Source organism: Bactrocera dorsalis, chromosome 1 (genome assembly GCF_023373825.1).
Source record: "Bactrocera dorsalis isolate Fly_Bdor chromosome 1, ASM2337382v1, whole genome shotgun sequence".
NCBI classification, from domain to species: domain Eukaryota; kingdom Metazoa; phylum Arthropoda; class Insecta; order Diptera; family Tephritidae; genus Bactrocera; species Bactrocera dorsalis.
The window spans coordinates 43257920-43281497 of record NC_064303.1 but is presented as its reverse complement, the minus strand read 5'-3'; the positions used below and the strand labels follow the sequence as shown (position 1 = coordinate 43281497).

Below are 23578 nucleotides of genomic sequence, written 5' to 3'. Positions count from 1 at the left end.
CAAACTTATGTATTGAAACAAACGTTATGCATTTAAAAAATTACCTCAAAATTAGCATTAGCATCGACTTTCTTTTTAGTTGCGATTATAACTGTAGCTGAAGGTCTATAGGAAAATTTATCACACTTATACTCCATATTTCACTTTGAGCCAAAAGTTATTATTTCCGACACTGGATTGTATTAATCTTTATTCGGTTAGGCAATTTAGAAGAATTGCGTATACACTTGAGACGGTAATAAAAACCAAATAAATTAATTTTACTGAGTTGTTTTCCTTTCCGAAAACAAATACCAGCTGACTTTTAACACTGAGCCAACTTATAACGGGGCATCTCGACAGGATAAAATTTATGTCATACTAACTGTATTGCCGTGCCTATTGCCTGCGGAGACTCCATATTGCTTATTGCTTATAATATGTGATATACTGTCACTTCACCAGTTTGACAGCGCAGTTTTCATTTCTATGAAAATTTCGAAGAGGCGTCATGTCCCATTTGCACACGTGCCGACGGCATTTTCATTTCGGTAATATGAAATATGGAATAGCGAGTCTTAATATGTGTTGTTGTGTTATATTATAAAAATAAAGTACTTTTTCAAAATAACTTTTTTCCGAAAAATTAATATTTCGTTTAATATTATTAATTTACAGAAAAATTATGCAAATTGCGTAAATTAAAATATCATTGCATATTAAATTTATTATTTTAAATGATATATAAACTGTATGCCAAAATTATTATATAGTAGTCCAAAAATATGACTTATTATTTTTCCCCGAAATACTTCTGTAAAAAAAAGGGTCTTTATCCTTTTTTTATTTTCCGCATAAAAAAATTAAACATTTCAAGAGCTCAAAACATGCGCTACATCAGCTCGAACCTACCTACCCGACGGCATTTCGCCATGGATAATATGATACGAGACTCTCGCATTGGCTCTAATTTTTCTCTCAAACGCGTTCCCTGATTATTCGACAGCGAAGGAGATTAGGGAATTTCGATCAGCTGAATTCAGAAAAGGCGGGATGCCAGAAGTAAACCATTATAATCACTTGACCAAATTACTGTGAAATGAAATTTCATTGAACTGTGCGAACATATTTTTGCAAAATAAATGTTTATGTAAATTAATTAATGCATTTTAGCATTTATATATGTATGCATTTTCAAAGTGTTTAATTTAGTGTTTTGTAGAATTTATTAAATACCCAATCTAATATTTTTTCAGCAGTGGCATCATTGCCAAATGTTATGAAAAATGCGAGTTTTGACAGCTCTCTCTCGAATCAAAGAGCCTCGTATCATATTATCCATGATTTCGCAATGTGATAAAATAAAATTTTCAAGAGCTCAAAGTATGCGCAGAGATAAATAGATGTTGCTAAACGTTAAAACCTACTGAACTTTGACAGTTAATCGATTTCAGTAGGTTCTAACGTTTAACAACTGGAAACGAGCGATGGCCAGATTGAAATCTCGCAAAAAAATATGTAAATGAAGGGATTTGTTGCATCGTTCAAGACCACTTATAAAAAAAGGTGCGTGGAGTCCCTACGCGCGGAAGAAGTTATTCTTCTTAGTTATCTGGCTGGCCCCCTGTGACTTTTTCTTGTTCCCTAAACTGAAGAGGCCCATGAAAGGACGACGTTACGCCTCTCTTGACGAGATAAGTCGGTTTCGAAGGAGGAGCTGAAGAATATAAAAAAAATTATTTTTTGAAGTGCTTCGAAGATTGCAAAAACCGTTGGCACAAGTGTATAATATCTCATGGTGATTACTTTGAAGGGGACAAAATAGATATTCATGAATAAATAAATAAGTTTTGAAAACAACCCAAAATTCGCGATACTTTTTGAACTTGAAGTTGAGATTGAACTTTTTCATAATACTAAACAATTTCATTGAAAGTTCCTCCTTGCGACTTGTGAATTGTCAACCCACAAGACTGACTACAGAAATGATCCTGTGAAGTATAGTCTTAACTTTTTAACGGCCAAAGCAAAGTATTTCAACCAAAAGTCACACAAAATAGTTGAGAATTCGCATAAATGAAACAGAAACGAAAGAAAAATAGTGCGCAAGCATACAAACATACATATGCGTACTGTACTTATTGACTGCATTATTTTTGTGTATAACCTTGGAATTTATTCATTTAAATCACCACTCAGAAGTCGTTTTATCCGTTGTAAGCGAGCGATTTTCGAAGAAACATCATCCACATCCACAAGATTTGCAAAGAAAGTAAATGAAGACTCACTACAGAAATGATCCTGTGAAGTATAGTCTTAACTTTTTAACGGCCAACACAGAGTATTTCAACCGAAACACAAAATAGTTGAGAATTCGCAGAAATTAAACATAAACGAAAGAAAAAGAAGTATAACTTCAATAATGCACAAGCATACAAACATACATACATCCCCGGTGGGACTTCAAATTCCAGTGGGAATAGTCACCGTCGCTGAGCTTTAAGCGACCGGGGGGGTCGGCAGGTCGCGGATAGCCGGACGGCCTGTAGTAGCAGGTTAGTTGCGAAATAAGTTTAAACGAATAAGCAATCCCCGACGAGAAGCGGCGGGAGTGGAGGTTGCGGTATAAAGGCCAGCAAGACCGTTGAAACTCCTGCGACAGTGGGCGAATCGACACCGCCCCTTGAAGTATGTGTCCCCCACAACATGCAAGGGCATGTTGTGTAATAAAAAAAAATCCAGGCGCGACGGACCCATAATGTGCGGCTTCCTGGTCAGCGTCTGTTCACCATGTTAGGTGCGGCTGATATTACAACGTGATCGGTACACAGCGCGGCGCACTGGGAGTCCCTGGATAACTTAGCAGCGATGTCTCCGCTGTTAGGATAAAAAGGGTGATGTGAGCTTGCTCTGCCGAGGTGTTAGCCGCGTGGCGTATCAGTAAACAGCCACTTCGGTCCCTGGTCAGGGAGTGTGCATTGGGCGCAGGAGTAGTAGCCTGCGTTGCCCCGGGCGAGCGCCGGTCCGTCCATGTTTTCCGGGACTGGTAAAGCGAAGGACAGGCTGGGGTAGGAGCATAGTCTCCGAGGGTACACCCGTTCCTGTCTATTTCGGCCCGCCCCCCTACACACGATGCGCTGTAAAAACAAACCAATGGAGAATAATTTGAGAAAAAACACCAAAACCAATAGCAGCAGTGTAGGTAGGTAGGTAGGTAGGAGTGCAGCCCTATCGGGCTCAATTAGCACTGATGTGCCATTTTGATACACTGCTCGTGGAACCTCCTGTATCTGCTGTTACGTTCCACCTTCTCTCTCAAACCATTTTGAGGTTTCGATGAAATTACTTATGTCCGATATGCTTTTGGTGGAAATCCATTCAAGGTTTGGTGCTTGGTGGATTCCGAGTGTTTTATGTCGGATCTGTGCCAGAGCTGGGCATTCGCAGAGAAAGTGGAAGATTGTTTCCTTGTTCCCTGCTACTCCGCAGCCACGGCAGATGTCGTTGTAGGGGATACCCATTTTGGACGCATGTTCCCCAAATGGCCAGTGCCCTGTTGTGGTAGCTGTTATTCTGTATATACTTTTCCTTGACCTATTTAATAGGTCGTTGGTTCTCTTCCTGTCGTATGTTGGCCATAATTGTTTAGCTATGACGCATTTTGTAGTGTCTTTCCACCTGTTGTTAGCAATTTGTTGAAATTGTCTATTGATCTCTCCTTTGATCGATCCTAGCGGGCTCGGTATGAGCTCCGCCTCGGATTCATTGAGGAAAGCTCCTGCCTTTGCCAACTCATCTGCCTTTTCGTTACCGAAAATGTTCCTGTGGCCGGGAACCCAGATCAAGTTTAGCTGGAGCTTGTCTTTTATTGAGCTTAGCGCTCTCTTGCAGTTGTGAACTATACTGGAATTTGTCATGGGTGAAGACAATGCCAGGAGGGCCGCCTGGCTATCCGTAAATATAGTTGCTTTATGTATATTCCCGTGGTTTTCTAATAGAACTTCGCAGGCTTTTTCTATGCCTAGTACTTCTGCTTGGAAGATGCTAGCCGAGTTCGGTAGACGTATAGAGAGAGATATGCCCAGATCAGCGGAGAATACCCCCGTGCCCACTCCGCAGTCCATTTTGGACCCGTCGGTATAGACTGAGGTGGTACCCTCCTCTGCAATTGAACCTCTTCTCCATTCTCGTCTAGATGGTATCCTCACCTGGAAGTGCCTATTGAAATCCAGCTTTGGGAGAATGTAGTCTGATTTATTAATAGTGAGTTTGTTTAGGATTACGCTATGTCCGTAGTTCTGCTGATTCCAACCTCCCAATTCTTTTATTCTTATCGCCGCAATAGCTGCTGTTTTTTGAATAAAAATGTCCATTGGTAGTTGATGCAAGATCACATTGAGCGCATCAGTCGGACATGACCTGATCGCGCTTGTAACACCCGCACATGCTGCTCTTTGTATTCCATTTAATTTTCTTATGTTGTACAGTTTGTTTAGCGCTGGCCACCATACCAGAGCTCCATATGTGAGTATGGGTCTTATGACCGCCGTGTACATCCACATAATTATACTTGGTTTGAGGCCCCAATTCTTGTTGACAATTTTCTTACAAGTATAGTAGGCCATGTATGCTTTGTTTATTCTTTTTTCTATATTTATTTTCCAGGACAGTTTGGCGTCAATCTCCACCCCCAAATACTTAGCTGTTGGGGATAGAGTGAGTGTTGTGCCGTTTAGTACCGGAAGTTGAAACTGTGGTATTTTGGTTTTGCTAGTGAATAGCATCAGTTCTGTTTTGTTCGGGTTAACTCCTAGACCATTGCTTTTAGCCCATAGGTTTAACCTACGAAGTGCTCAGTGCAGCAGTGTACTTGACTGCATGATGAGCAACGGCACTCAAAGCCCTGGCAACATGTCCTTAGGAACTGATTTATCCAGGGAAACGCCCACGATTGGCGGATCTAGCGAAGCGGATCCATTCAAACGTGCACCAAGATTGATGCGTTCACCAAAACAGGCACTAATTGTTGAAAAACCTGTAAGAGCGAGGTCGTCACCGCCTGCGCTGCAAGACAGCACGCCTCAACTGGAACCAACGCAACCGAAGGGTGACACTATGTCGGAACTAGGAGAAATGATCAAAAGGCTAACAGAAGCAATGAAACAGCCTCAAAGATCGATTAATAACCAGATCCGTGATCTACTTACTTCAGTCACAAGACTCCACGCACGCGCCCAAAGCGAGTACAACAGAGTCAAGGAAAGCAGACGAAATGCCCCCGTAAGGCTTACAGGAACAGACTCAACGTCGAAAAGACCCCGCGAGGATGAGCAGCTGACGCGTAAAACCCCGCCCAAAAAAATAGCCAGCCAAGAGGAAGTCCAAAAGAGGAGCACCGCGTGTAAGAGGAATGAAGAAATGGTTCCTATAAAAGAACGGAAGGGAGAGGAAAAGGCAGATGAATGGAAACAAGTGAAACGAAAAACACAAAACCCGATTAAAAAGGCTGTTTTTGCCCCACGTCCGAGGCCCGATGCAATTATCATTGCGCGCACGGGAAACATGTCGTACAGCGATATGCTTAGAGCCGTCAAAAAGGAAGATGCTCTGAAAGAGCTTGGCGAGAACGTTTCGCGGATTCGGAAAACGACAAAAGGGGAAATACTGCTTAAAATGAAGAAGGCCCAGATGGAAAACACGGGAGCATATGAAAGGGAGATATGCAAAGTCCTAGGCGACCAGGCGAAAATAAGAACCCTAACCCACGAGGTAACAGTGGAGATCAGAGACCTGGACGAAATCACCACCAAAGAGGACATAGCGGTGGCAATACGCTCACAAATTAAAGAGCTGAGTTCCATTGATGTAAATGCCATCAAAACCATCAGACAGGCATACGCGGGCACGCAGACGGCAGTCATCAGCCTTCCCGCAGCGGATTCAAAACGGCTGCTTGACGCTCATAAGCTCAAGATTGGATGGGTGGTCTGCAGAATTAGGGAAAAGCTGAACCTCAGAAAGTGTTTCAGGTGCCTGGAATACGGTCATCTGGCGAGGGCATGCAAGAGTGAGGAAGATCGAAGCACATGTTGTGCCAAATGTGGTGAAAAGGGACATTTCGCAAAGGAATGTTACAAAAGCCCATCGTGTGCAGCATGCAAAAGCAGCGGGAAAAAAGAGACCGGACACCGGATCGGAAGCTGGAAGTGTCCACTATATCAAGCGGCGTGTAAAAAGACAAAATGAGAGTTGTCCAAATCAACCTAAACCACTGCGAAGCGGCTCAAGAGCTGCTGAAACAAACTATATTCGAAAAAAAGATAGATGTGGCGATAGTGTGCGAGCAATATAAAAACATAAGCGCTGGCACGTGGATCTCCGACAAGGAAAAGAAAGTTGCCATATGGGCCTGTGGGGGCAACGCCTTCCAAGATAAACCGCTTCTGGGAAGATCTTACTATACACGAGCGAAAATAGGTGGCATATATTTCTACTAATAATATAATTCTATGAAAGAATTCTCGATGAGCTAGTACGAGACGCCCTCACTACGCCGTGATAGCAGGCGATTTCAACGCATGGGCAATTGAATGGGGTAGCAGCCTCACAAACAGACGGGGTAATGCTCTACTCAAAGCGTTTTCTGTGTTAGACGCAGTGCTGCTCAATACCGGCAGTAGAAATACTTTCGAAAAGAATGGACGGGGTTCGATAGAATCCATGATAGAATCTGCAATTGTAAGCGAGAAGGAGGTAATGGAAGTGGCAGAGAGATTTGGCAACGCAAAGACTCCAGGACTTGATGGCACCCCGAACAAGGCACTGAAAATTGCCATCAGCCATAAAAAGAGGGCATTCGCCGAACTCTACACACGATGTCTGAATGAAGGAATTTTCCCGAAGGTATGGAAGAAACAACGGCTGGTTCTTCTACAAAAGCCGAACAAACCGGCTGGAGAGCCGAGTGCGTATCGCCCACTCTGCATGATCGACACGATGGCAAAAATACTAGAAAGATTGATCTGCACACGACTAGAACGCCACCTAGAAGAAGAGTCTCCTGGGTTATCTGAAAACCAATTTGGATTCAGAAGGCGTCGGTCCACTTTAGACGCAGTTGGAAAAGTGACGGACATTGCGGCCAAAGCCATAGAGGGCACCAGATGGATGTTTGGTGATAAAAAATACTGCGCAGTTGTTACGCTGGACGTGAAAAACGCTTTTAACTCGTTATACTGGCCACATATACTGAGAGCATTAGAGGCAAGAAACACCCCGGGGTATCTTCTGAGGACAATTAGCAGCTATCTGTCTGACAGACTACTGTTATACGATACCGATGCAGGTCCAAAAACCTTCACGGTGACAGGTGGAGTACCACAAGGCTCCGTACTAGGTCCATTACTTTGGAATGTGCTGTACGATGGGGTGTTACGATTACCGCTGCCAAAAGAAGCACAGATAATTGGCTATGCGGACGACATTGCTGTAACGATCGTAGCTAACGAACTCTTGCAAATACAGAACGTATGCAATGAGACCGTGTCGAAAATCAAAGACTGGCTTACGAGTAATAAGCTGCAGCTTGCGGGTGAAAAAACAGAGGCAGTGCTCATCACGAGCAGAAAAAGGCTAGAAACGGTCACATTGAACATTGATGGGTATAACGTTGTAACGCAAAGTTCTTTGAGGTACCTTGGCGTTATGATCGATACGAGGCTCAATTTCAAGGCGCATATTGAAAAGGCCTGTGGTAAGGCGGCTAAAGTGACTGCGGCTCTGTCGAGGATCATGGCAAACATTGGTGGCCCAAGTCAAAAAAGGAGAGCTCTGTTGGCCAAAGTTAGCCAGTCAATGCTTATGTACGCAGCTCCCATATGGGGGACAGCCCTGCGTCAAAAAACTTGTGTAAATATGGCAAAGGCTGCGTCCAGGTTATGCGCCCTGAGAGTTGCCTGTGCGTTTAGAACGGTGTCGCACGAGGCGAGTACTATCATATCTGGTCTTATGCCACCGGATATAATGGCCTCTGAGTTAAGCAGAGTCTACCGCAAAACAAAAGCAATGAATAGGCGCCTAACGGTCGACGAGCGTAAAAAGGAGAGGAAGTCAAGTCTCGATGAGTGGCAAAAGCAATGGGATGCGGCAGATAAAGGAAGATGGACCCATAAATTAATTACAAATGTATCAGCTTGGATTGACAGACAACACGGGGAGACAGATTTCTACTTAACGCAGTTCTTATCGGGCCATGGCTGTTTCAGGGAATACCTACACAAATTTGGCCACGATGACGAAACACAATGTTCCTTCTGCGGAAATGCCGCAGAAAACGCAGAGCACGTCTTTTTCACCTGCTCCAGGTATGTAGCAGAGAGAGAGACCATAAAAAAGCTGACAAATGAAAGCATAACGCCCGATAACATAGTGAGTCACATGCTGCGATCACAGCTGGTGTGGGCTAAAATGAAAGAGTGGGCCGCAATAGCGCTCCTAGAACTTAGAACAAAAGAGAGGCAGCGAAGAAGCGTAAGACCACATGAATAACCCGAGCGGTAGGTCGTGAAGGGGCAGTTATCGCCCAGCTTGGTCCTGCGAAGTAGTGCCTAACGGCGGTCCCGCAGGTCCGACTTCAAGCTACAGCAGCCGGAGTTAAGGGTTTAGTACGTAGGCATATTGTCTCGCAAGTCCAGAATAGTTAACTATTACTGTCTGGGCGTGGTCCCGAAAGAGGTGCACCCTAGCGGACAATATGAATCGTGCATGCTACCAGTCCCACCCTGGTAGTATCTTTAGAAGATTCCCCCTTCGGAAAAAAAAAAAAAATACAAACATACATATGCGCACACATGTGAATATGTCACCAACCAAAAATTGAAACATTGTTCTAAAAAAACAACAATGGCATAAGCATGGCAACGTTGTGTTGGTGGTAGAAAATCCGAGCTGTGCCCAAAGAAACTAACAATCGATCGCCGATTGTCACCGCTTCCCTTGCTACTCGAACATCTTCGCAGACAAGGTTGCGCAATATGCATTTAGCGCAACCTTTTCCGAACTCGTATAAGAAGTACAACCTCAAAAATGTAAAACAATGAAAATTAAATAAATTTGTGAAATTTATAGGTATTTGATGAAACGTTTTGTAGTTTCAAGCATCATAATATTATTTTCAATGGAAAATTATTAAAAACTTTTAATGATTGAGAGCTAACAAGCTTAAATCCTTTTCTTTGGTATTGAAAGGCCAAAAGTCAGTTGTTTTAATATACTTTAAAAAGATTAAAATATTTTCCCCATATAATAAATAACCACTATATAGTAATTTTTATACATACTAAATGTTGGGCGTTGGTAAATGCCCAAAAATTATTATTTCGTTCAATCTGGCCATACTGGAAAATGCTGTAAAAAACGCTAATTTTGATTATGTCATGACAACAAATGGCCACACACTGATTTGGCAATGGGAATGGCAATAGATTTGACAGTTAGTATGACATAAATTTTATCCTTGTGGAGATGCCCCGTAACAATTATTGCCCTGCAAGACGGGTAGCTGTTAACAAACGTGTAAGCGATTTGTTATTATTGAAAAAAGTAACACATAGCTATTTGATGTTCAATGGTTACCTCGCTCTAACCAATGGCAAATATCGCATGCTGCCTTGTTCTAACAGAATACACACATTTGTTAGCAAATCTCTTCACAGTATGTTACGGGTAAAAATTATTTTGTTAGCGCATAGCTTACCTATGTGTTATGGATAAAAAAAAGTATTTGTTACCCGAATATCTGTTAGTGTTATTATTTTCGTTATCATTTTGTTACCTTTAACATATAAGCATGTTAGCAAGAACAAGCAGTAACAACCCTATCTGTTACCCATTTGTTACTTCTAGCAAATTTAATTCTTTTAAATAAAATTCAGTTTTTTTATTATTTCGTTTTATTTAATAATAAACATTTACTTAAACATAAAATTAAGGTTATTTCAGTATAAAAATTTAAATTATAGTAATTCATATTTTTAAAAGTGACATTAGAAACATCGACTTAAAACTAATATGGACAACTTAGAACTAATGTTCAACTTAAAACTAATATTTACAACATAAAGCTAATATATATATGTATATGTAATTAATAATAAGAAAACTTATATTAATTTAGCCTTAAGTTTATGTTTTTTGTTAAAAACGATTGTGGCTTAAGGTCACAAATCTCCAGAGCTCCCCACAGATAGTGTTTTTGTCCTTTTCAGGAATTATTTCTAAAATGAAAAGTTATAAGTTAAGGAATTCAAATATATATCAGTAAAAAGACTTACCAAAAACTTACTCTACGCACTTTAGCTTTAGTAGGGATTCCTTCCCTTGCACCTCTCTAAATTGTAGCGGTATATTAGATCGTCAGAAAACATACTGTTTAAGATTGCCGAGATTAAGTTCTGGTTTTGGGTGTAGCACCCCACGTTTATTATCATGAGGACTGATCTAATATATCAGCCCTCACTTTATACACAGCCTTTGAATTATTACAATTAAATATTAATTATATAAAAATTGTCTTACATAATAGTTTTTAAGATGATTTATATTTTTGATGTATGTTAAATGATGTGCCCGATTGCCTCCGATTATTATTCAAAAAAAACCAATGTTGATGAAATGAACTGATACACTTTATGATTGCAGAAAGAAGAAAAAAAAGAACCCAGCCACATTTTCCATTTATAGCGTGGCTAGAGTGTTGTAACTGTATAACAGTGTGATCAGAGTGTCGGCAGTGCATTGGCAATTTTATAATATTGTGACTAGAGTGTGGACAAAGCATTGGCAATCCGTAACATTCCGCCCACCATCAGGAGCGTGCTTCTGATTTGATTTTGTTGCCCTGTGGAAGGATTGCCAACTTTGTGATCGGTCTGACGAGAGTGGTAGTTGCAGTTTTAAGTGTAACAACTCTGGTGCATCCATCTGCGCCAGGATGCAGTTGAGTGATTCTTGCAAGTGGCCACTTGCACGGCGGAAACCTCTCGTCAGCGAGTAATACGAGTGAGCCAATTTCTAACTGATTGTTTCGGTGCCACCATTTCGTCGTAGCGAGTTGTCGTTGTAAGTATGATGTTGACCAGTGCTTCCAGAATCGTTGAAGCTGATGCTGTATCATCTGCCATCGTGATAGTCGCGCGATATTGATTGGTTGTAGAGTGGGTTCTGGAAGTGTTGTGAGTGCTTGGCCAATCAAAAAGTGGCCTGGCGTGAGTGCTGCGAGGTCTTCAGGATCATCGCTGAGTGGTTCTAGTGGCCTTGAGTTGAGGATGGCTTCGATTTGTGTGAGTAAAGTCATAATTTCATCGAGTGAGTATGATGTGTCCCCAATTGCTCGAGTGAGATGAAATTTGATTGACTTTACCGCTGCTTCCCACTTGCCGCCCATGTGCGGTGCTGCAGGTGGATTGAATTGCCACTGAGTGCCGTCATTCAGTAGGAGTGAGGCGATTGATGTGCTTTCTGATGAGCCTTGAGTGAATAATTTTTTGAGTGTGGCATCTGCACCAAGAAATGTTGTGCCGCAGTCTGAGTAAAGAGTGTGGCAGATGCCTCTGCGTGCGGTGAACCGTCTGTACGCAGCAATGAATGTGTCAGAAGTGTAGTCAGTTGCCACTTCAATGTGCACAGCTGATGTGCTCATACAAACAAATACACAAATCCAGCCTTTAAATTGTTTGGCGCCTCGGCCTCTCCATGATTTGATTGTGATTGGTCCAGCATAATCCACACCAGTGTGGAAAAATGCTCTTGATGGTTGAACCCTTACCGTAGGCAACTGGCCCATGAGTTGCTTTGCTCGTTTACCCCTGTGGCGAGCGCATTTCATACAGCGTAGTATGAGTGTTTTGATTGCTGGTCTTCCACCAACAATCCAGTATGATTGTCGAACTTCTGCCATTGTTAGTTGAGTGCCACCGTGCATAGTACGGAGGTGTGCGTTGTAGATGACTAATGATGTGAGTGTAGAATGTCTTGGCAGAATGATTGGATGCTGTTGACTGTACGTGAGTGTGGAATTAGCGAGTCGCCCACCAACTCGCAAGACTCCGTGTTCGTCGATAAATGCAGTCAGTCGGTGAAACGGATGATTTGCAGGTAGTGCACGATCGGCCTTGAGTTGATGCAACTCGAGTGAAAAATACGCTGCTTGAGTTGACTTTGCCCAGTAGATTGTTGCTCTCTCAATGTCTGTTGGGGTGAGTGGTGCGGCAAGAGATGACCCCGGTATTCGTTTGAGTGTGTCAATAGCTCTGAAAATTGTAGCAGTGACGTGAATGAGAGTGCGTAAATTTGAATACCTGTAGATCAATTCCCATTGATTAATCGGCTGAGTGGTTGTCATGACAAGAGTGAGACTTGGACGAGCTTCTTGACTAGTGGTGTCGTCCTGAGTGTCTGGCTGCCGAGGCCAGTGGCATTGTGACTTTGAGAGCCATGGTGGTCCCGTCCACCACAGTGAGTGTGATGATAGCTGAGCGAGAGTGATGCCTCGAGATGCACAGTCAGCTGGGTTTTGTTTGCCCGGAACATACCGCCAGTTGCAATCTGTGGTGAGTTGTTGGATGTTGACAACTCGGTTCCGTACGTAATCCTTCCAGCGTGACGCATGTGATCGAATCCACGTGAGTGTGACTAATGAGTCAGTCCAGAGAGTGGTTGATTGTGCGTCAACTTGTAGAGTGGCTTTGACGTAAGTTATTAATTTCGATAGTAGCAGCGCTGCTGATAGTTCTAGTCGCGGGATAGTGAGTCGTTTGAGTGGTGCTACTTTTGTCTTTGCGCAAAGGAGTGTCGTGAGTGTCTCTCCGGATGCTGAGTGGACAGTGACGTAGATTGCTGCTGCCATTGCGAGCTGAGATGCGTCGCAAAACCCGTGGAATTCACAATTCGTGGCCTTTGAAGTGTTAATCCAGCGTGGAATGTTGAGTGTGTCGATTTGTTGAAGTTCGAGTTGCAGCGATTGCCATGATTGCAATACTTTCGACGGGACCTGGTGATCCCAACCGATTTTTTGCAACCACAATTCCTGCAGCAGCATCTTTGCCTTGATTGTGAGCGGGGATAAAAATCCCAGTGGATCGAAGATCTGAGCCACCTCAGATAAGATTGTTCGTTTGGAGGACTTGTTTTGATTGTCCGAGTGTCTTTTCATGAAGAATCTAAGATTGTCCGACTTTGCGTGCCAATACAATCCTAGCAGTTCGCTCGTGCAGTCTCCAAGCTGGTGCGGTTCATCACATGCTCCAGCTGGTGAAATGAAATTGAGTACTTCTTCGCTGTTTGATTGCCACTTGGCGAGTGGGAAACCGCCCGCCGTGCAGATTTGTTTTAATTGATTGGCGATTGCTTTTAGCTCAGAAGTGTTATCAGCTCCGCCGAAAATATCGTCGACATATCTGCCGTACTTGAGTGCAGGTACTGCGAGTGGATAATTTTTTCCTTCGTCCTCCATGAGTTGTTGAAGGACTCGGACGGCAAGGAACGGTGCTGATCTCGTGCCGTAGGTGACTGTGGTGAGATTATATGGCGTAATCTCTTTATTATTATTGAACCAAAGAATGCGTTGCAAGTCCCAGTCGTCTGGGTGTACGTTGATTTGCCGGAACATTTTTTCAATGTCTGTCGAGACGATGTATTGGTGTTGTCGGACGTATAGAAGTACGTCGGTGATATCAAGTTGAATTTTTGCTCCGATGTGCAGGAAATCGTTGAGTGATTTCCTGATGTGGTGACACACGAGCCGTCGAAGACGACTCTGAGTTTGGTGCTGACACTGTCGGGACGTAACACTCCGTGATGTGGCAGATAGTATACTGATTGAGTACGCTGGTGACATTTAACAGCTGACTCACCGTTTGAGACCCTCAACCCTCCTGATACCGAAGTATCATGTGCTAAGGTCATCTCGGTGGTGAAATCAGCTGATTCAATGTCATTGTCAGTATTGAGTGAAGTTGGAGTGTTTGATACGGCAGTCATGTGTCCCATGTCTTCGTAGACTTGCATAAATTCTGTGTAGAGTTGCTTGTATTCTTGGTTGGTGTTGAGTTTCTTGCTGATTTGCTGTAGCCGTCGATGTGCTGGGTTGTACGAATTTCCAAGATTCAATTTTTCTGAGATGACTGGCAGTCGGACGATGTATCGCCCCGTTTGGTCTCGTTGATGGGTCGTTTTGAAGTGTGTTTCACATTGCTCTTCTTCTGGGGTCAGTTCACTGACCGATTGCTCTGGAACTTCTTCTTGAATCCAGAATCGAGTGAGCAACTCGTCGAGATTGCTTTCTGGTCTACTGTTTGAGGTGGTGATGAGTGAGAGACGAGGCTGCTGAGTTGATGTGAGTGCTGCTGGTCCAATGATAAGCCAGCCGAAAATTGAAAGTTGAGCAATTGAAGCGATTGACGGGTACCTGATGATGTCTGGTTTAATAATTCGACCGAAAAAATCAGCGCCGATGATGATGTCCACTGGTTGAGGCAGAAAGAAACTCGGATCTGCAAGCTTGATATGGTGTGGATTAGTCCATGGTTCAGATGACGTGCGTGATGATGGTGAACGGACAGTAAGAATTGGTAAAATCTGAGCAACGATTTGCACAGTTGTGTCAGAGTGACTTGCCTTGAGTATGAGGTCAGCTGACCCCTTTGATGTAATGACATTCTTACCGCCGATTCCCGTGATGGTAACTGATGAGTGACGTCTTTTAATTGAAGCTTGCGTGATGAGATGTTCAGAGACGAGTGAAATTTCTGACCCAGAGTCGATCAGAATTCTAACGTTGATTTGCTGAATCGGCGTGATGATTAGTGCTTTTGCAGTAGCTAATAAAGTGATTGCAGTTGATGAGTGCGTGGCGGAGTTGAGTGATGATTGAATTGAGTGGTTGGATTGACATGAGTTATTGGAGGCTGCACAAACATCCTATTGTTGATTGTCAGTGAATTTGCGTGGCTCGATTTTAATTGTAGCAGCTGGCAGACTTGTTGCTGTAGCTGCTTCGTGCAACATTGAGTGGTGATTGCGATTGCAAATCTTGCACCGCGCAGAACTTTTGCACGATGCAAGGTTGTGTCTTCCCATACAGTTCTTGCAGATGCGTCGTTGGATAACTACTTCACGACGATCTTGAGGTGACAGAGTGCGGAACTTTTGGCATGAAGTGATGAAGTGCGCTCCAAAGCAGCAATCGCATTGATAACACGAGTCTTGCTGAGCTGGCTGAGTGGCAGTTTTGCGTGCGGTAGGGTGAAGTGAGCTTTTTGGTTTTTGCTGATTGCTTGAGGTGCTGGCAGTTGATTGCTGACGAGCTGACTCTGTGTTCTCGAGAGTGCGAGCCCGCTGACTGATAAAGTCCTTGAGTTGCGTGTAGGTTGGGTATGTCGCTTGATTGCTAACTGAGGATTCCCACAGTTCGCGAGTGCGGCTTGAGAGTTGCTTGATGGTGGAATAAACTACCAGACAATCCCAATTGTCTGTTGATTGGCCAATGAGTGCGAGTGCGTTGAGTGCTGAATCTACCCCAGAGATGAGTTGCTGCAGAAATTCGGCAGATTCTTTCTGTTTTTGAGTGGCTGAGTGTTCTTGCAGCAGATGTGCGAGTTGAGCGTCGATGAGAACTCGCTTGTTCCCGTAGCGCTCTTTGAGTGCTGTCCAGGTTGTTGAAAACGCAGTTTCAGTAACCGGGATGTGTGAGATGAGCTCGAGTGCTGGACCAGTAACGGCAACTCGCAAATAATGCAGTCGCTCAAGATCTGTGAGTGTTGAGTTGTTGATTACCATTGACTGGAAGAGAGAGCAGAACGAGGTCCAGTGCTGGTAACCACCATCAAAGTTCGGCAGCGGCAGCTTTGGTAACTTTGGCTGAGGCTGTACTGCTTCACGATATGACTGAGGTGCATGAGTGTCGATTGGCTGAAGACGGACTGCAGCGAGTTGGCGAATATCGCAGATGATGCTTGCTTCTTGTGTGTAAACATCATTCGCAAAATACTCGTGGTTGAGATGTACCACTGGCCAGGTAATTTCCAGAAACGAGTGCTCTTTGAGGAAAGCCCTGTGTACTTCCTCGGCTGATTGTAGAATTGCCTTGATTGCAGAGCTGTCCTTATCCCGGAAATTATCGATTTGCTTGAAGTGTAGAGTGAGTGCCTTAACGCGATTGATTTGTGATCTGGCTTTAAGCACGAGCTCGTCAGGTAGCCGTACGGGTGATTGTGCACGTTTTGACGAGCGAGTGGGTTTGATGGAACCTGTCTCGTCCACATCCGAGTGCACAGGTGATTGTCGTCCTGACGTAACAGGCACGTTGAGTGTAGGTGCGGATAGCACCGTTGTCTTTTGACTTTGTGTCGATTTGACCGATTGTACGTCCGAATCTTTACACTCCGGATTGAGTGCCTCGAAATTTTCGTTATCGGACATGATTTGAAACGCAAAAACTGTATTATATAGATTGTACCAAAAATCAAAAGAAAAAGTCACAAGGAATTAACTGGAAAACACAAAAACCGCGGAGAACAAACGTGAGATGATCCGGCTCGAAGGACCATAATGTTTAAGATTGCCGAGATTAAGTTCTGGTTTTGGGTGTAGCACCCCACGTTTATTATCATGAGGACTGATCTAATATATCAGCCCTCACTTTATACACAGCCTTTGAATTATTACAATTAAATATTAATTATATAAAAATTGTCTTACATAATAGTTTTTAAGATGATTTATATTTTTGATGTATGTTAAATGATGTGCCCGATTGCCTCCGATTATTATTCAAAAAAAACCAATGTTGATGAAATGAACTGATACACTTTATGCAGGGATAAAGGGTTGTTAAACTTATTCCAGTGTGAGAGCGCCTCAAAATAAGCGTTTTTTATAACATTTTCCATTGTGGCCAGATCGAACAAAATAAGAATTTTTGGGCATTTTAAATTAAAACACCCAACATTTAGTACGAATAAAAATTACTATGTAGTGGTTATTTATTATATGGAGAAACTATTTAAATCTTTTTAAAGTATATTAGAAGAACTGATTTTTGACCTTTCAATACCCGAAACAAGGACTTAAGCTTGTTAGCTCTCATTCATTAAATTTTTTTTATTCATTTTCCATTGAAAATAATACTATGATGCTTCAAATTACAAAACATTTCATCAAATACCTTTAAATATCACAAATTTACTTAATTTTCATTGTTTTACATTTTTTATAAGTGGTCTTGAACGATGCAACAAATCCCTCCGTTTTCATATTTTTGGGGTAAAATTTCAATCTGGCCATCGCTCGTTTCCAATTGCTAAACGTCAAAACCTACTGAACTCGATTAGCTGTCAAAGTTCAGTAGGTTTTGACGTTTAGCAATTGTTCTCTCACTTCCAGTGAGAGAGGAGTTAAACATCTCTTTATCTCTGCTTTATGATTGCAGAAAGAAGAAAAAAAAGAACCCAGCCACATTTTCCATTTATAGCGTGGCTAGAGTGTTGTAACTGTATAACAGTGTGATCAGAGTGTCGGCAGTGCATTGGCAATTTTATAATATTGTGACTAGAGTGTGGACAAAGCATTGGCAATCCGTAACACATACTGTCCACACTCCCTTTTGCGCCCTCTGATTTCAATATTAGCCGCATCTGTAAAAAAAACAAATTACAGTAAATTAAAATACAATCGCATAATATTTAAAAACGAAATATTTACCATAGCATCCGTGCTTTCCTTTTGTGAAAGATTGTCTTGCACGAAGCGCACGTACGTTCGAATGATGGTGACGGTACAACAATTTGTGATGATTCCATTCAATGCTTATCTTTTTCTCTAAGCTTTTTCGTTTTGTCTATATAAAAGAAATTAATAATATATATATATGTATATAAGAGAAATTATAAAATATCAAATTCTCAAGCAACGAACTTACCTTTTTAAAATCCAAAATAAACTGCGCTTCTTCTTGAAAAATTCGTATTCGTCTTTCCTATTCCAACAAGTTAACATTACAATATGCTTGGAATGTCGATAGTTGTTTTCTCTCTTACTTACGTATTCTCCCATGCAATTGAAAATTGCAGAAAATGTACAGTGTTATAGCGGCCATACACAGGCACACATGTGCGTTCGATCGGTATGTGTAGACATGCGGTTTACTCGTGTATGGGCTTGTTCGCGTACCGATTTTTTTTGTTTTTTTTAAGTAGGAGGAAGCATCAAAAGCCGAAGTGCGGAACTTTTATCCGCTAAACCTAACCTACTCCCAACCCCAGACTCTCCCACGGAACCACCTCATTAGGTATTACTTCGTGGGAGTGATAAGACAATTAAGTCTCCTCTATGGCACGGACTGACGGACGCCTATTCTGCCCTATATGTCTGTCTAAGTTTTGTCATGATTGATGCTGCCGCTTCGCTGACAGCATTCCAGTTCTCAGTGGACTGGCACATAAGTGTCGTCAAATTTTCCACCGTAAAACTACCACCGAGTGTAATTTTAAGTTTTTCCCTTGTACTTAAAAAGCGAGGGCAATAAAAGAATATATGCTCGGAGTCTTCTAAGCGCTCTAAACACATCGGACAATTCGGACTAATGCCGTGCTGGAATCTGTGCAGGTAGCTTCTAAAGCACCCATGCCCACTTAGTATTTGGGTTAGGTGGAAATCCAGGTCCGCATGTCGTCTGTCGATCCAGGAATGGATGTCCGGTATTAGCCTATAGGTCCACCGTCCTTTAAATGAGGTTTGCCACCGCTGCTGCCATAATGTTAAGCTTTTCACTCTTTCTTCTCTTTTGGCTCCTATAGATGCCTCTGGTAATTTGTAAACTCGTTCGTATTCATCACCCTGGATGTCTATGGGCATCATACTGGCTATTACTTCAGCAGCGTCACTTGAAATTGTTCGGAAAGCACTGATAACTCTTAGTGCCGACAGCCTGTGCACTGTGTTTATTTGTCTGGCATATGCTTTGATGCCTAGCGCCTGGATCCATATTGGAGCCGCATATAATACAACCGATCTCATTACCTTTGCGACTAAAAAACGCCGGCTGGAAAGGACGCAGCCTTTATTTGCCATCATTCTTGATAAGACATTCAGGATTTTATTCGCTTTACTTGCAGTGTACTCTAGGTGATCCTTAAATTTGAGCCTGGAGTCTACTATTACTCCCAGATATTTTAGGTGTGGGTGTGAATGAATCTCGCACTCCCCTATGGTGAGAGATATACTTTCCTCTACTTTCCTTGTACTTATGAGCAAGACTTCTGTCTTTTGCTCAGCCAGTTCTAAACTCATTGAGGAGAACCAATGGCGCAGACCGTTTATGGACTCATTGCATTTGCTCCGGAGGTCGTCGAGGTGTTTAGCCACTGCTACCACAATAAGGTCGTCTGCGTATGCAACTAATTTAATATCTTTCGGTTGGTGTCTCCTTAGCACCCCATCATACATTATGTTCCATAGAAGGGGGCCTAGTACCGAGCCTTGCGGTACTCCACTCGAAATTGAGTAGCTCTTTGTGCCTTCATCTGTATCGTATAATAGTCGCCTGTTTTCAAAATAACTTATGACAATTTTCATATAGTGCGTCAATGGTGGACCTCTTTTTCATAAAGCCGTATTGTCTTTCTGATAATCCGCCGGCTTTCTGGATTGCTATCTCCAAGCGGTTTCTAACAATGCTTTCATATACTTTTCCAATAGTGTCAAGCATGCACAGAGGTCGATATGAAGATGGTTCCTCCGGTGGCTTTTTTGGTTTAGGAAGTAGAACCAATCGCTGGACTTTCCATGGGTCGGGAAATATTCCTTCTTTTAAGCACGCATTGTACATTTTCACGAATAATTTAGGATTCAGAGTCATGGCTTCTTTTAGGGCTCTGTTTGGAATGCCATCTAATCCTGGCGCTTTGTTGCTTTTAATTTTTCCGGCTATGGCCAATATTTTTTCTTCACTAAGTAGCAGTGGCGGCTCTTCGACTTCGATTAGAGGTTTAGCATAAGAAATACTGTCGTGTTTTGGAAACAAAGTTTCGACGACATTTCTCATAAAGGATGCGCTTTTGGGTTGCTCGGCCTTATTTTTGAATTTTGACATACAGATTTTGTATGCTGTTCCCCAGGGATCTTCGTTTACTTCCTCACAGAGTTTTTCAAAACACTTCTTTTTACTGCGACCAATGGCTGACTTCAGAAGCTTCTTTTGACCTATAAATATATTCCTAAGACTGCTTTCATTTTCTTCACTCTGATTACGTTGTAGGCGGCGTCTAGCTGAGTTGCAGAGTTTTCTGAGCCCAGCTATTTCTTCATTCCACCAATACACTGGTCTTCGGTTGGTATGGTGTGCTGTCCTGCGCATGGTTGCGTCGCAGGCTGTGGACAGTTTTTTTCGCACTGCGGATACCAGGTGTATGGCGTCTTCGCCTTGTATATTTTCTGAACTCCAGACCATCTCAAACAGTTCAGCATCAAAGTCTTTTTGTTTCCAAGTTCGTTTTTGGCATGTGCTCCTGCTGCGGCGTTCCGTCCCTCCGGCATATGAGACTTCGGCAATAATAGCCATGTGGTCACTATTTGTAAATATGTCCGACACCGCCCATTTAATGTGCCTACTAAGGGCGTCGTTGGCGAACATGAGATCGATTATGGAGCCTTTGTTTCCTTTTTGAAATGTATTTTGCGTTCCGCTATTCAGGATCGTAAGATTCGTTTGGCCGAGGAATTCAAGTAGTAGACGCCCACGGTGGTTTGTGCGCCTACTACCCCAAGCGGTCGACCACGCATTGAAGTCACCTGCGATTATAATTGGGGATTTTCCTCTGATTTCTAGAGCAAGTTCTAGAAGGAAGTCTTCAAAATCCTTAATTGAGGCGCTGGGAGGGGCATAGCAACTAACAAAGTATATGCCTCGTATATTTGCCCATGTGAAAAAATTATGACCTCCGGAACGAGACATAAATGGTTGTCCTTTACATGACCATATCGCAGCCTTTCCCGATATGTCTGTAGTCCAGGTGCTTTCCGAACGCTGGGAGTATTGTTCGCTTAGTAAGGCGACATCAATGTTTTTTTCAAATACTGTCTGTTTTAGTAGCTCTTGTGCTGCTGCGCAGTGGTTCAAATTTAATCGTATTATCCTCATTTCCCTAACGATTTCGCCATCTCTAGATATTTGGGGCACGTAGTACTCAAGGCTGAGTGTGCTCCTTTGCAAAGCATGCAGCTTGGATCGTTAGTACATGACTTCGCTACATGTCTACCGGCTCCACAACGTGTACATAGAGACGACCTGTCCACAGGATTGCAACATTTGTGTGCCATGTGCCGCAGATGAAAGCACCTGAAGCAACGGGGAATAGGGGAGTATTCCCGGAGGCGACATACAGACCACCCGATCTTTATCTTGCCTAACTTGAGTGCAGTCTTGGCGTCCTGGATAGCTATTTGTGTTCCGCTTCGGGTCTTTCGTATGCTCTTAATGTTTAGTTTTCCCAGATTTTCTAATCCGCACTCTTTTTGCAAAGCTTCACAAATCTCTTCTGGAGAAGTCATTTCGTCCAAATCCTTGCACATAATCATAACGTTGTGGGTTTTTGGCTGTATCACAGCCATTTCCCCGACCACTCCTTCTAAGGCGCTTTGGAACGATTCGGCTTTTTTATCCACTTGGTTTTTCAATTGTAATAGCAGGTCTCCTTTCAACGTTTTTCTTATGTACGTTACGCTTGAGCCCAATTCCTCCAAGCCACTGTCGCCTTTTATTTTTCGGAGAATATCCGCGTATGATGCACCATCCTTTTTTAAGTATGATGGCGTCTGGCCTCGATTTAATTTTCTGTTCGAGTAGTCTTCGCTTTTTAACGACGTCCACCCAAGCTTCGCTTGCGTTGGGTCTGACCATCGTATTGGCTTGCATTAATTTTGCTGCCTCGCTGTAGGTGGGCTCTTCCATTTTGTTTACATTTTTAGGCTTTTTAGTGGGAGATAAAAAGCCTTTTGTCTCACGCAGCCTTTTCGGAGTATTTACCTCCTTACCCATTGGAGAAACCTGGGACGCTTTCCCTAACATAATTCTTTTGGGTAGGTTATTTTCGCCTTTCTCAGCCTTAGCATGTAGCGCCACTATGTTGCTTACTAGGTCGCGCATGGCCTGGTTTATGTGCCTTTGGCCAGCCATCATGTTCTCCAGTTCTTTTATCTTCCTACCCAACTGGTTAAAGTTTTGGGTAGTTTCGCTACTTTGTATTTTTCCAGAGGGTTTGCCACCTTCAATTATGTGGTTGGCATTTTCGCATTCTCTTTTTGATCCAGCAACTGTGGATATCTCGTTTTTTTCGTTAGGAGGTGTTCTCATAATTTTTGAGTTCCTTTTAAAGGGATTCTCGGGGGTGCATCCACAACTGTTCTCAGAGGCCATACCTCAATGAGAAAATAGTTGGAAGCTACTGACAGTAAGTATGTACCGATCCATGTTCGCGAAAATGTTTGATTTTTTACGATCGGTGCGCGAACATGTTTATCGTGTATGGCGTTGTGAGCGCACAAAATCTCATTTCTCTCGTGTCGCCGAGAAGTGAAGATCGCGGACAATTGCAAGTGTTAAGGGGAGAGACTGCCTTAGAGGCTTCAAAAAATCGATTTTTTTGAGAATTTTTTTGGGAGGGAAAGAAATAATTGATTCAAGCGAAATTTCTAGGCTTTATAGTCATATATTTGAACATCTTTCACAAATTTTTTGAATACGAAATCTTTGATATTCTGCCTTTAGGAAGCAATTACCCGATGCATCTCGCATATGCATTTATCAGGAACAAAAAATTCAAAGAGATTCATGTTTTTTAATAACTTATCTTCTAGTTAAACTAAGAAAATTCCAAAAAAAAAATACTTTATTTTGTTTAAAAATATGTTCAAACTTGACTTTTCCTAGTTTTTTTTAGTTTAAATAGAAGATAATTTTATGCAAAAGGTAATAAACTTTGCCCAATTCCAACTTTGCCCGCCAATTAAAATAATTGTAAAAATAAAAAACCGAGAAATCGCACTTTTCGCTTTTTGCCCAAGCGCTCATATATGTACTTGTAATCTGTCTGACGCTCGGACGCTATTTCCCTTCTAGCTTCGACAATATTTCGAGTTCCAATCTATAACTTTGTTTGTTGTTAGATAATTTTTAAAGAGATTTAAGCGATTGTTTGAAGCTTCTAAAGCAGGCTCTCCCCTTAATAAAGATTTCGTATCTGAATTTATTGATCCTATAAAAAATTAATTGGCAATTTGGCAAACGAAATTGATAAATATAAAAATAAAATTGAGAAAAATAAAAGTTGGAATAACTTATTAATGAAATACAAAGAAATAGATAAAAGTGCTACATTAGAAATAAATAGAAGAAATGTTCCGCTTGCCTATCACATATGTTAACTGTGTGAAGAACGAACGCAAAATGGATTTGTGTGTCGTGTATGGGCAAACGAATTCACACAGATCGAACGCACAAGTATGCCCGTGTATGTCCTCTTTTAGTGAACAGTTGAAAATGTTTCAA

At 42.3% G+C, this 23578-nt stretch overlaps 3 protein-coding genes and 2 pseudogenes across 12 annotated transcripts in view; all 5 read right to left on the bottom strand.

Moving 5' to 3' along the window:
- Nucleotides 1-1337, bottom strand: part of LOC105223892 (acyl-coenzyme A diphosphatase NUDT19) — a 196091-nt gene extending 194754 nt beyond the window's left edge. Inside the window, exon 1 of one of the 8 annotated variants that reach the window (XM_049445858.1) lies at nucleotides 45-1337. Coding sequence is in view for 6 of the 8 variants with exons in the window: in XM_049445859.1 (XP_049301816.1) it covers nucleotides 45-137 (93 nt within the window). In the remaining 2 variants the exon portion in view is untranslated. The remainder of the gene's footprint in view (nucleotides 1-44) is intronic. The other 7 variants (XM_049445859.1, XM_049445861.1, XM_049445860.1 and 4 more) reach the window with 7 other exon arrangements.
- A 545-nt stretch (nucleotides 1338-1882) lies between these two features.
- On the bottom strand, nucleotides 1883-1987 carry LOC125775987 (small nucleolar RNA U3; annotated as a pseudogene).
- A 182-nt stretch (nucleotides 1988-2169) lies between these two features.
- Nucleotides 2170-2297, bottom strand: LOC125775959 (small nucleolar RNA U3; annotated as a pseudogene).
- A 7290-nt stretch (nucleotides 2298-9587) lies between these two features.
- Nucleotides 9588-15396, bottom strand: LOC125780328 (uncharacterized). 3 transcript variants are annotated; one of them, XM_049462414.1, is made up of 2 exons: nucleotides 10331-15396; nucleotides 9588-10253 (listed from the first exon to the last, which is right to left on the bottom strand). In XM_049462414.1, exon 1 carries the CDS (start codon nucleotides 13871-13873, stop codon nucleotides 10844-10846), a length of 3030 nt encoding a protein of 1009 aa, XP_049318371.1. In that variant the 5' UTR covers nucleotides 13874-15396; the 3' UTR covers nucleotides 9588-10253; nucleotides 10331-10843. The 3 variants fall into 3 exon arrangements, with proteins under 3 accessions (XP_049318371.1, XP_049318370.1, XP_049318369.1); XM_049462413.1 differs by having other exon boundaries at nucleotides 9590-10253; nucleotides 10322-15396; XM_049462412.1 differs by having other exon boundaries at nucleotides 9595-10253; nucleotides 10311-15396.
- Nucleotides 14956-16850, bottom strand: LOC125777630 (uncharacterized). The gene is made up of 2 exons (XM_049452720.1): nucleotides 16735-16850; nucleotides 14956-16472 (listed from the first exon to the last, which is right to left on the bottom strand). The coding sequence occupies exon 2, from the start codon at nucleotides 16453-16455 to the stop codon at nucleotides 14956-14958; it is 1500 nt and encodes a 499-aa protein (XP_049308677.1). The 5' UTR covers nucleotides 16456-16472; nucleotides 16735-16850.
- Between the last annotated feature and the right edge of the window lie 6728 nt (nucleotides 16851-23578).

Bases quoted from the DNA above. Each gene is read 5' to 3' on its own strand.
- LOC125777630 (XM_049452720.1), bottom strand. From the start codon at position 16,455: ATGTCCGATAACGAAAATTTCGAGGCACTCAATCCGGAGTGTAAAGAT.
- LOC125780328 (XM_049462414.1), bottom strand. From the start codon at position 13,873: ATGTCACCAGCGTACTCAATCAGTATACTATCTGCCACATCACGGAGT.